This window comes from Zonotrichia leucophrys, chromosome 6 (assembly GCF_028769735.1).
Source record: "Zonotrichia leucophrys gambelii isolate GWCS_2022_RI chromosome 6, RI_Zleu_2.0, whole genome shotgun sequence".
Lineage (NCBI taxonomy): Eukaryota > Metazoa > Chordata > Aves > Passeriformes > Passerellidae > Zonotrichia > Zonotrichia leucophrys.
In genome coordinates, this window is record NC_088176.1 from 8,134,151 (window position 1) to 8,147,006 (window position 12,856).

General features: G+C 44.4%; 2 protein-coding genes across 3 annotated transcripts in view; one reads left to right on the plus strand and one right to left on the minus strand.

The window, feature by feature from the left end:
* The window catches only part of TDRD1 (tudor domain containing 1), a 33,530-nt gene that overhangs the window by 14,964 nt on the left and 5,710 nt on the right, over positions 1 to 12,856 (minus strand). Inside the window, 3 exon segments of the mRNA XM_064716917.1 lie at positions 573 to 604; positions 606 to 930; positions 5,677 to 6,544. Coding sequence (XP_064572987.1) covers positions 573 to 604; positions 606 to 930; positions 5,677 to 6,544 — 1,225 coding nt within the window.
* Positions 5,939 to 12,856, plus strand: part of CCDC186 (coiled-coil domain containing 186) — a 34,411-nt gene continuing 27,493 nt past the window's right edge. The window contains exons 1-2 of one of the 2 annotated variants that reach the window (XM_064716666.1): positions 5,947 to 6,052; positions 6,731 to 6,812. The gene's annotated coding sequence lies outside the window, so the exon portion shown is untranslated. Of the gene's footprint in view, positions 6,053 to 6,730; positions 6,813 to 12,856 lie in introns of both variants that reach the window. The other variant, XM_064716665.1, reaches the window with a different exon arrangement.

Consider the following 12,856-nt stretch of genomic DNA (forward strand, 5'->3'; position numbering starts at 1 on the left):
CATTTTCAGCACCTGCTTTCCAAATACTAAGATGCAATATAATTGTTTTAAATGAGAAGTATAGGCGAAAAGTGATTCTAAAATGATTTTTAAGTGATTAAAATTAAGCGATTTTAAGTAATCATAATAAAATTAGACAGCCCCGTCCCACGGCCTGCACCCAAGCTCGCAGCCAGCCCCGCCACCTCCGGCCCACCCTCCCCTCAGCAAAGCGCTCACCCCGGGCCGGCCCCGGCTCCTTTCCCGAGGGAAAGCGAAGCGCCCACCCCCCGCCCCTCTCTCCTGCGAAAGCAGCGCTCACCCCGGGCCGCCCCTGCCCCTCAGAGCAGCGCTCACCCCGGGCCGCCCCCGGCTCCTTTCCTGGAGGAAAGCGAAGCGCCCACCCCCTGCCCCTCTCTCCCCCGAGGGCAGCGCTCGCCCCGGGCCGCCCCTCAGAAGAGCGCTCACCCCGGGCCGCCCCTGCCCCTCTCTCGCTCCTCAGGGCAGCGCTCACCCCGGGCCGCCCCTGTCCCTCAGGGCAGCGCTCACCCCGGGCCGCCCCTGTCCCTCTCTCCCCTCAGAGCAGCGCTCACCCCGGGCCGCCGCGCTGCCGTCGGCGCTGCCCCACGCGGGAAGGTCGGCCAGGCGCTCACTCGACGACCGTGGGCGGGAAGAGGAGAAGCAGCGGCCCCCGCAGGCCAGCGACGTCTGCAGGCGCTCCCGGCGGGCCCGTGGCGCTCATTCCGCCCCGCCCAGGCGGGACCCCGGTGCCCAGGGGCGGAGCGGGGCGTGTGCTGCTGCCCCGGCGCCCGCTGCCCGCGGTGCCGCCATCGCCGGGGAGGCGCGGCCTGGGGAGCCTTGCACTGGGCCGGGTAATTCCAAGCCGCATTCAACCCGCCTTGAACACTTCCAGGGATGGGGTATGGGGCATCCACACTTTCTGTAGGTAACCTTGCGTCAGGCCCTCACTACGTGCACAGCAAATTATTTCTTCCCACTACCTAATCTAAACCCATCCTCTCTCAGTTTGAAGCCATTCCCCAAGTCCAATCACTACATGCCCTTGTAAAAAGTCCCTCTTCAGCTCTCTTGTACCTCTAGGTACTGGAAGGTGCTCTGAGGTCTCCCCAGAGACTCCTCCAGGATGAGCAGCCCCAGTTCCCAGCCTGACCTCATAGCAGAGGTGCTCCAGGCCTCTGAGCATCTTTGTGGAGGTAAGTACTCGTGGTTGAACCAGTAACCCCAATTTATTTGATACAAATTCAGAAAATGGCTGTGAGAGCTATGCAAAAAGCTGAAATTTGATACATAAAATTGATGCATTTGTATTTTAAAGTATTTCAATTTCGCCCTGCAGCCAAGAACATAAATCACTTCATTTCCCATTTCTAACCTATTCTCATTTTCCTTTGTCCTTTTTCCTCTTTCTTTTCTATACAAGGTGTTTTCCCCTTTTCTTCAACTTTTGTCTCCCACCTCCATGTCTCCATCTTCATGGGAAAATATACTTCATCCTCAAGATTGCTGCAGTTTTATGCTACTACTCAGACATGATCTCAGGTGTTCTCAGTGCTGTGCAATTAAGCTTTCACCAAAAAATAAATTAATCTGATCTATTTTAGTGCCTACATTGTTGTACTTATTATTAAAGTGCATAAAATCAGTGATGGATTTTATTGTTATATGTTCTGTACAGCAGGGAATAATTATCTCTGTTCACAGAGAAGTAGCTGAAGCATAGCTATTTTGCCTTAAGTCATTTGGCATCTGGCTGTGACAATGTTTCAGTCTAAATTATCTGTATTTAAGTCTAGGATCCTGTCTGCCAAACTAAGCATTCTCAAAAGAGAAGTGAACAACACATCTGAGGGCTGCTGAGTTTTCTCTCAGTGGTTAAGATACCACCTGCTAAAGTCAGAGGAACGACTCTTCCTGGCTCACATGAACCTCCAGCCTGAGCAAAGCTGAGTGGATCAGAGGCTGCACTTACAACAAGAAGGAAAACTAGGTGGAATTTTGTGGGATTTGAAGAAAGCCACATGCCAAATTGCTCAGCATTGCATATCAGAGTAGGCACACACCTGTATGTGGGAGATTGTGGGGAGACAGGGTGATCATGATCATACAGCCTTCAACATCTTCCTGCCCCTTGTTCCTCTGTCCCCAAGATTAGCCCAGTAATCCTCATGCCTAGGAAGAACTAATACCAGTAAGGCACTAAGAAATATTTCTCTGTCATTCAAACCTCTCTCTCAAAAAAAAAAAGGCTTTCTTTATTGCTTAAGACATCTAGACAAGATGATGCAGCACCCTGTCCAGCTGAATATTAAAATTGTCCAGCATTGGGAATCCACCACTTCCTTGGGGAGATTATTCCAATGGCTGTTTATTCTTATGTGAAACATTTTACTCCTTTGGTCCTTTGACACCAGTGGTCTCAGAGAAGTGTGGAGTATCACTCAGCACATCTGCTGGTTGAGCCACCTCATTGTTCTCCCTTAAAGTGGAGTTGCTAACACTTTAGCTGAAGGAGAAAAAATAGCTTTGTAAGCCCTTTCAGAGGTCAAAGCTATAGAGATACTCTGGATAATAAACAAATGTCATCTAGAAACTGAGCAATCAAATGAACATTTCCTTTCCTTTCTCTTATATAATAAAGCATAAGCCAAAAGCCAACCTTTTGAATATGTGGGCCAAATTCTGCTTCTGCCTCTGCAATGCAGAGCTTGTCTGCAGCAAAGTCTGTTGTTGTGTAGGACTGTCTGTCTTTCAGATGGCAAGTTCTCTCACTCAGGAATTGTTCTCCTCAGCATTTGTACATGCCAAATAAGAGCTATGGCTGGCTAATTAAGAGGTCCAGTAATTCATTGTGATTTAACATCATGTAAGTGGTCTGGGGAAGAGCTCTGTGACCTGTCACCATCATTCCCTAAGTATCTGTGGCCACCTCCTGAGGATAAAATACTCTTCACATGAAAATGTGGCTTAAGCACAGATATTATAGGAGTCAGAGCTCTCAGCACCAGTTCTGGGACTAGAGCTATGGGAAGGTCAGCTGAGTACAAAAAAAGTCCTTTTCTTCTGCCTTTAAGGAAGAACTGCACTAACCAGGCTCTATTTTCTTAGCCTGATTTTAATCCTTCTCTAAAAAATGCCCAGAGTAAAAGGCAAAAATCAGATTAAATTTTGCCAGGTCTGTTGGAACACACTAAACACATACAGGTAACATCAGTGGGACTGCAGACAAAGTGTACAGCAAGGTAAAAGCACAAATCTTAAAAAGACTGGGGGCAGAGTATACTGATGTCTCTGCAGTTGTCTTTAAACAACCTGAAAACCAAATAGGAAAAGAAGCATTTGGGCACTGAAGTGACTGTGTTACAGAGCAGCAGTGTGAACTTTGCAGCTCAGCTGCAGAACAGCAGCAGTGGTGGCAAAGAACCCTTCCTGAAAGCAAAGCTTAGACTTGTGCTGCATGGCAATTAGCAAGTGAGTGTTGCATGGCACTGCTTTCTGAAAAGAGACAATTTTTACTTATCTCTGTTTCACACCTGATTTTTTATGTATTTTTAGAAAGATGGAATGCACAGTATAATTTAAGCAAAGCAAGGGCTAGACACTTGCCTTTAAAGTGTTATTTGGAGGTTGAAGTTGAGGGCATGAGTGTTCTCTGCAATCTACTTCCATTTGTGCTTTCAAATTAATGTTTTTAAAGACATATGGCTGACTCCTTTGCTGCTTAGAGGTGATGGCTAGGACATTGCTTAATTACCTGAAGTAGTATTAGCTTTCCCAGAATAATGGACACGGAAAGATTTATAGTTATTACGGCACTGAAAGGTTTACAGCTTGATTTTTTCCAAGATCCCACTGTTCTTTTTAAGGATCAGTTAAAATGTTTTGTCCTGGTTTTGGCTAGGATAGAGTTAATTTTCCTCCTAGTAGCTGGTACAGAGCTGTGCTTTGGATTTAGGATGGATTTAGAACAATGTTGATAACACACTAATGTTTTTAGTTGTTTCTAAATAGTGTTTACATTATTGTCAAGGACCTTTCAGCTTCTCATATCCTGCCAGCAAGAAGCTGGGGTGGGAGAGGGGGGGAAACACAGCTGGGACAGCTGATCCCAACTAGCCAAAGATTATTCCATACCAAATGGCATCATCCTCAGTACATAAACTGAGGAATAGCTGACCAGGGAACAGTTTGGGAACTGTCTGGGCATCAGTCAGTAAGTGGTGAAAAATTGCGTTGTGTATCACTGGGTTTGTATATATTATCATGATTATTATTTTATTTTCTGTCACATTAAACTGTCTTTATCTCGACCCAAAGTTTGAGTCTTCCAGTTCTGAAACTGGAGAGGGGAGTGAGCCAGCAGCTTTGTGGGGCCTAGTTGCTGGCTGGGGTTAAACTACAGGTTTTAAGGAGCATTTTCTAGGACCCGCAAATTTGCAGTTGCAGCTCTGAAATTCCAAATGCTTAGAAAGAATATGGAGAAAAAGAACTTGCTCTGAAATAACTCTCTCAATTAATGTTGGTAAGTGAAGTTATGCAGCACATTCTACTTTGAAGGTCATCCGTGATAAAAAGTGAAGGAATCATCAGTGCATCATTGGGTAGGTGATGTTTTCATACATGTAGGTATGTGTACGCTTTTATACATATATAAAAATTAATTAGCCAAAATAAAGCAACAGTTTGATCTAACATCAAAGTTAGCCTTGCTATGAGTAGGGGATTGGACTAGATAATTTACTGAGGTCCCTTCCAACCTGAATTATTCAGTAATTCTAAGTTGCTTTCTATTGTTATGTTTAAGATGTTAGTTCAGGAGAGGTGCCAATGCTCATTTTAGCTGAGCTGCTATAGCAAATACAACTGCTTTCACTTAGCAGCTTGTCTGCTGAGGTATTTTTTCAATTTCTTTTTTATTAAATAAAATGGCATTTATGCCGTGCTGCTGATCCCAGCACTGAAATGCAGTCCAGATTTTTGATGCCCAGCAAAATTTTCACTTTTTAAAAAAATCCAATCAGAATAAGGAATGAAGTCTCGACAGGTGCTAAGTAAGCTGTTCATTAACATTACTGGATTGACTCTTGCATGGTATGTAGGTGCAGAAAGTTTTGACATAATGTGCAGGGGTTGGTTAGGGAGAATGAGATGCTGTTTATTAAAGCAGAAGATTCTTTTTGTCATTACTTGTGCACTGGATCTTGCAAAAAGGAGAGGAATCTGTAGCCATCTCTCCGAAAACAGCTGGGGTGAAAAATCCCTCCTGCAAGGCAGCTGCTCAGGGCTCTGGGTTTAGACAGCGCCATGGAATGTCCGACATGAGATCCCTTGTTAACATAAACACATGTTTAAATAGGAAGAGAAAAAAAAAAAACAAACCATCCAGACTGAAACAATTTATAGACGCGTGCCTGGAAATGTCTTGTGTGAAATCACAGAATCGATTAGGTTGGAAAACGCTTCTGAGATTACCGAGTCCCGCCCATGACCCAACACCACCAGGGCACTGAGTGTCCCAGCCGGGCTCTCCCTAAACACCCCAGGGACGGGGACTCTACCACCTCCCTGGGCCGTCCGTTCCGCCGTCTGATCGCCCTTCCTGTGAAGAAATTCTTCCTAATGTGCACCCTCAATGTCCCCTGGCGCCGAGTGCACTAACACCGCAGCATGATGTCCTACATCCAGCCGCTCGGAGCTTCCAGCACCGTCAGTGGATCGCGGGTTTTCGGCGGCGCGGGTGGGACCGCGGCAGCAGCACGAGGGCGGGGGCAGGCGGCCAGATGGTCCCGCGTCACCTGCTGGTGACGGTGGCTGCCGCGATGGCCCGTCCGCCCCCGGCCCATCCCGAGGAACCGCGGCCCCCGCGGGGCAGGGCCGGCCCCGCCGCCCGGGGCTGCCCCGATCCCGCCCCCGCCGCCGCGGGGCCCCGCCCGCCGCCGCCATCTTTGTTGATGTGTCAGCGCGCTGGGCCGGGCGGCCGGCGGGGAGTGGGATCGCACTGTGCCAGCCATGGCTGCGCTGCCGCCGCTGCTCCTGCTGCCCGTGTAGCGACCGGGTGAGGGCCGAGCCGCAGCAAGGGCGGACGGGCGAGTGGGTGGGTGCGTGCTCGGAGCCGGCGCCTTGGCAGTGCCGGCGTCTCCAAGCCGCTCGGGCACTGCCGGGCTCCTCGAGGGGCCGGCGCGGAACGGCCGAGGGCGCTGGACGGGACGGGCCGGCGCTGCCCGGCGGGCTCGGGAGGGGCGGCGGGGCCGCTGATCCGCTTCACTGTCAGCGCAGATAAACCCTGGGGGCCGCGGGGGCGGGGGAAGGACGGGCGGGAGGCAGAATCCCCGGTGGCGAGGGGCTCTCCCTGTGCCCGTGGCGGCGCTGGGCTGGCAGGGGTCGCGCCGGGGCCGCGGGCGAGGCGCAGGAGGAGGGAGCGGGGTGACAGCAGGGCCGGGGCTGAGCTCCTGCCATAGCAACACCTGCCCGGGCCGGACCTCCGAGCGGGGAGCGCAGGCTCCTGGGCTGGCTCGCAGTCCCTTTGTTTCTGTACAGCTTTCTTTCCCTTGGTGTTAATTACGTTGTGCTGTTTCATTGACTGCGTGTTGATTTTCTGTATGGGTAAATAATTAGATAGCGAAGCCCAGCAGCTGTTATGAAGGTTATTTTTTAGAGCCGGCTGCGTTGTTGCGGTAGGGTACGTGTCCTTGTTTTTGCAGATGGTATTTGTAAAAGCTGCCTGCCCTTGTAGGTTTGAAAGAAGGACTTCAGCAAAATGATTGTGATGTAGGCTCACAGATTTTGGCTCTTGTCCCGGAAAATAGTCTGCACAGGTGAGTCTGATACATGTATACTTCCAGCGAGACTGCGTGCAGACCAAATGAGGATTTCTTAGGGAATTGAAATGTGTGAAGATGAGAAGTATGGCATTCCAGCTTTAGTGCTGCTTTGCTTTATCTTATTGCTTTTCAGAAGTTAAAATGTTGCAAGCAGAATACACTAAAAATCCAGGTATGGCTCCTACCCCAGTATGTTTTGTTGTATAAGGAAATGATTGAAACTGTGAGCCACAGCTGTGTTTCTCTAATGTAATCACTGGCTGCACTGAATGCTTATGTTGCACTTGACTTTAGAGAGGAGATGGTTAAGCTCTGGAGATATGAGAAACTGAATGTATGAAGATATTTCAGGAGGGTGTTAGGTGAGTTTTGAAATGTCATTTGTTTTCTTTTAAATAAAGAGCTAGTTGTATATTGGCTTGAGCCCTTTCTGAAAATCTTCAGTCATCTGTTCTTTTCTGGTTTTAAAACAGTATTTTTCTGTCATTTTATAAGATTTGATTTGGGCTTGTTGACAGATGTTTGTTGGTATTGTGAGGTTCACTGTTTCAAACTGTTGAGGAAAGGACTGAAGAACCACATACTGAGAGTAGTTAATTTGATTCTAATTAGCAGCTCTGTTGCTTAATGCTATATGAAGCTAATGCTGAACTTCCTGAAGCTAGCTTTTAAAAGAGCTATAAAAAACAGAAAGGCAATGTTTTTCTGGATTTAATTGTGTTATTAAGCATGTTAAATTTGTAGATGTGGGGTCCCGGAAGCAATATCCTCTACTTAGTTCTGGGCTGAATTGTTCTGAGCTTCTTTTCCAGTTGCCAAAGACAATATCGGGTAGCCTCATGGATAATACTTACCTCCAAGTCATAGTCCAAGACCTGCTGCCTCAAATTGAGCATGCAAAAAAACTCATCAGAAAGAAATCAATGTCAAAATAGAGGGGAAAATCATGACCCTAATTTCAAGAAGTACATGGAATACTGATACTATAACAATATTGTCTATAATACTACAGTCTTCTGTAGAGCTCACAGTTCACATTTTCACATGCTAAAGGATTGAAGTGTTTACTTATTTGTTTTCAGGGATACTGGAGAAACTCTAGGAAAGTCAGGTTTGAAAACAGTAGAACTCTACTGTCCCCCCAAATGGTGTTTTTCAGTATGTAGTGACCATACAGATAGTAGTAATTCCATGGCTGGAATTTTACTGCTTTTGGCATATTCTGGAAACATTTGAAAAGAGCCATTGGAAGTGAACTTGCTGCAATCTCCAGTGCCAAATATGCCAAGATCCATATCTTACCAGTGCCATGACACTACAGGTTTATAAGAAGGTCTGTCAGAGCTCTGGCTTCTGTAGTGTGAGCAAGAGTTATGGCTCTGTTAGAGGTGTGGAAGAGCTGTCATGGAATGTGTGCTTTCTCCAGCTTGTGTATTCAGTCGTAAATTTTATTTCTTCCCCTCCCTGAAGACATTCTTCTTTGCACAGGTGATGTTATCAGTGTCAGAAGGTGAATGAAAACAGGGTTCTGGTGAGGACAGAGCTGCTCCTGGCCTTGTTGTAAGCAGAGCTTAAGGCAGGATGCTAAAACCTGAAAGGTGACAGTAGTGCTGTTGCTGGCATTGAATTAATTGGTTGCTGAAGTAGAGACTCATTTTACTGACTTGGGGCAGTAAGAATTGTTCTGTGCTGAAGACACACAGAAGATTGCAAACCCTGAAGTATCCAAGCCTCATGTGATATTCACAGTAAAAGGATGCTGTTGCTAGGGTGTTGTTTTCCTCTGATACATAAGCTTCCAATGTTGGGGCTCCTATGACAAAGGATAACTCTCTCAAGGTGTACCCCATGACTTGTGTTATGATGGGAGCAAATCCAGCCTCACCTGTTAAACCTTAACTGATGAACTTTATTTTGGAGTTGTTAACTCCAGACCTGGAGTTAATATGACCATAATATTAACCCTGTGCATGAGTTTTATAGAAAACCTGGTGCTGCCTTGAAGGAATTGTACATTTCTGTTCAACTATCTAACTTGTGATGAAAGCAAAGGAAAGCAAATACAAAGTTTGAGTAAACCTTGTCTTCTAAAGTACTTGTCTTGTGTTCAAAGAATTTATAGAAATGCTGAGCTTTGCACCTTGGCACTGCCATTTGTGTTTAATGAAGTCACATTGAAAACCTGAGAAGAGTAATTGAGTTGAAGTGTTAAACTGATAAAAGCAAGGAAATCCTGCAAGTACCGCTGTGTATATTCACTGTTCCACTCCTTCCCTTCAAGCACATGCATCAAAGCAGGGCTTTGTGTGAGTTGAGTCAGAAGCTGTGTCAAGTTCTGCCTGGCTGGAGGACTCAGTGTCCCAGTGTACAGACAGCTTTTCTATTTCTATTTGATCTTGAGCAAAAGTGAATTAATATTGGGACACCTAGTGTGGGTGGGACTCTGGTATGTTCCTTTTGCTTCCTGTATGTGCTGTCTGTAAATACAGGATGGCTGGGAATGGGCACCCTCTTTTTTGTATGGAGTACAAGCAGGGGTGATCAGCATCAGCTCTTCTTCAGCTTAAGAATTCTGTCTCTTTCTTAGCCTGTGTGATGCTTTCCAGTCCAGTTCATCTCCTTTTAGTGTGTTTCATAACTTGTGTGACTTGCTGCTCTGATTAGTGTTGGATGTGGAATTATAAGCAAATATATAAACCTGAAGCTAGGAGGAGTTTGAAATTCACCTCACATTAGATGATATAAATTACTTGGTTTTTTAGATCTTTTTACCTCAGTCCCTTTCAGTTTAGTTCAAGCCTTTGTTTTGTGTCTCTACACAGCTGCTATACAGTAGAGCTGCATTTTGTACCTTATGTAAACCAGAACTTTAGCAGAATCCTCTTTTCTTACACAAACTTCATTTGAAAACAGAGTTGTCTCTAGTTGAGCTTCCCTGTTTTGCAGTGTTACCTGGTGATGTAATGCTTAGTCTGAGAAAACCATTGTGACAGAGTTCTTGTGAAAGATACCATGCAAAACACAGGTAAGCTGGGGATTGACTGGAAACAATAGGAAAGTGTGTTTGGCTGATCACTGTGTTGACTAGTAGACAGTAGCTATGGAAAAAGTAGCCTTAGGAAAAAGAAACCAAAAAACTTCATCTAACAACTGAAGTAAAAAGGTGGAGTCAGCCTGTCCAGATTAGTTTAGGTAACAGTATTATTAGGATTACAGTGAGTTAAAACAAGCTATAAAATTTCTCTTCAATTTTATTTTTAGTCTTACTGTCATGTAAAATTCTTACCAAGAGCTCTCGTGCAATGACAAGTTGGCACTGACTTGGAAAAGCATTTTAGTTTGCTTAAGTAATGATTATTGTGTAATAAAGATGTGAAAAGTTCTCGAAGAGAGGCATTTTGGGTTTTGCAATGAACAACACAACTGTAAGAAGCTAGAAATGCTTTCATACCCCAGAATTATTCTTTAGCAATCTTGTTGGGTTGCCATTATACACGTGGTAGCACATAAACTGTCCAACAGGTTCATCTCTTACCTGAGTGTAATAGATTGGAAATTGAATTAAAATGGCAACTAATTCTAACAGTTGTCTGGCTGTTAATGATTACTTTAATATCTCTGGCTTAGGAAAATGTCTGTAAAGATAATAGAAAGTATTTTATTTTTCTGTTGTGATTCATCTAAGATTGTGTTTCTAATGGAATATTTTATAGCATGATAGCTAAAGGAGACAAAGAGACCTTTGTGGAGCAAACTGTTCAGGCAAGTTTTGTTCTTTCTAATAAATGCTGGGCACTTGTGAAGCTTTTTTACATTGGGTTACAGGTTGCTTCATATGTTTGTGACTTGTCAAGAAAACTCTACAAATCATTGTTATTCTGTTCAGTATTCTTCAGCCAATAAATCCTGGTTAAGTCTTTGAAATACAAAGTCCATCTCTGGTGTTAGACTGGATTATACTGCATCTCACATTAACTCTTGAATTTGCAGTTGAACTGGTAAAGCGCTTGTACTCTTTTTGTTGCTCAGGAACCTCTAAGAGGGAAGTGAGTCTGTAACTGAGCTGTGCAAATGGTGCTCATGTGCAGCTTTTGCTTTAAGTGGGGTCTTCTGATGAGCATCAGAGCTTTATCATGAAAGTCTTTTGAGTGTTGACATTCCAGTCATATGTCACTTCATTTCATGGGTGCATGAGTGGAAATGTAAGGCAGTATAAAAATTCTCTTCAGCAGAACTTTTAGTCTGTACTGCAGTGATTGGGGAAAGAACCAGCCTGTTATTGCACTATAAATGATAAATGTGCTTTTGGTAAAGTTATCTATTTATCTTTGCTTCATGAGCTTCAGTAGCTGCTTACACGAAGAGAGGTGCTTCCAAGATGGGATTCTTGAGTGTAATGAACCATGTACAAAAGTCAATCTGTGGATTGGAATTTAATATTATGTATTCTTTAATGTGAATGAGTAGGAGGCAGAGTAGTTTAAATGGTGGCATATGTATTGATCCTGAGTTGGCACGTACACTAGATTCCTTTTTTAAAATCATGGTTATTGTTGAATAAGAACTTCCAAGGGTTAAATGTAAAACTGCTGTTTTAGGATAGGTTTAGGGCATTGCTGATCCTTATAAGAATTTTTGAAAGTCATGTCAGAAAAAAGATATGTTTTGAAACAGTGCTCAGTGTTACTGAATAAAAGGCTTGCATGTGAAGTAAATGTTAGATTCCATTCCAGCAGAAAGAGCTGAAGTCTCAGCTCACCTCCAGGTTGTTGATGAGAACTACTTGTGCTCAGTGCTTTTGCAGGTCAAGACACAGAACACTGTAAGACAGTGGATGTTTTATTTGTAGCTGAGTCCAGTGCATGGGTGTGTCTGGGCAGGCTGCTGAGAGCTTTAACTCTGGAGAGCTGGAGTAATGGGAGAGTGATTTACAATGTGACTTGAGGTGTAAGTGTGAATCTTCAAAACAGCTGTAAAATACACATAACTTCCTCTTGCAAATTCACATGACTGCATTTTAATTTGCTGTTGGGTGATACCGGAAAAAAAAAAGTCAGTATTTTCTTTGCAGTTAAAATTTTATGAGGATAATGCTTTTCATTGTAAAAAAAATATAAATCTGTCTTCCAGACCTCCCAGTTCTAGATTTAGCTGGTAGTTTGGAGTTTTTAGTAGTCTTTTGGTGTGTATCTTGTTTTTTTAACCTTCATTATTTTATTATTAGATAATCTTTGAAAGATTGTACAGCTAAGTTAAAATTAAGTATGTCTTTTTTCAGGTATCACACATATCAATGAACAGGGCTCTTGATTGCAGGGCTGTTAGAAAGCCAGAGTACTAAAAGTGAACAGTTCCTGGTATCTCTTCAGACCAGCTACAGTTTCAGGTGCTTCAGTGCTCTGCTTTGGTTTCTGAAGTATTGCAGGTGAACAAACAGGGCAGTCATTGTGAAAGCATTACATTTCTACCTGGTTGAGCTGGGGTGTAGAATTTTCTGTTCATCTAGTACTGGGCTCTGCAGAGAGAAACCCCACAACTTTCTATATCTGTAGGCAGGCTGTATGTCTGCTTTCCTAAATTCAGTTTTGCCAAAACTGGAATGATTCATAGATGTCTGCATCCAGCACCTTCAGTATCAAAATGGAGCTATTGGGATCAGCTGGCAAACAAAAATCTCTGCAAACCCACAAACAGGCATTTTTGGTTGAATTGGAGAGAAGGATGCAGAAGAGCAGAGCTGTTTGTAAAATCAGTTGGGATGTGTTACAGAGAGCAGTAACAGTGCCTGGGACTGACAGCTGGTTATTTCAGCTATGTGTTGCTGCCACTCTTCTGGGGTGGTACTAGGGAAAAGAAGTCATTATTAGCTCTCACTGGGGAGCCTGAGCATGTTAAGAATAAACCCCTTTTCTAGCTGTCTCCTTAAGAAACTCTCCAAAGGACAAGCATCCCATCTCCTGGTTGCTGCCACTGGACACTAAACCAGAGTTCAGGAACCAGAGCCAATATGGAAGGATAGGGGAAGGAGGGTGAGTGTT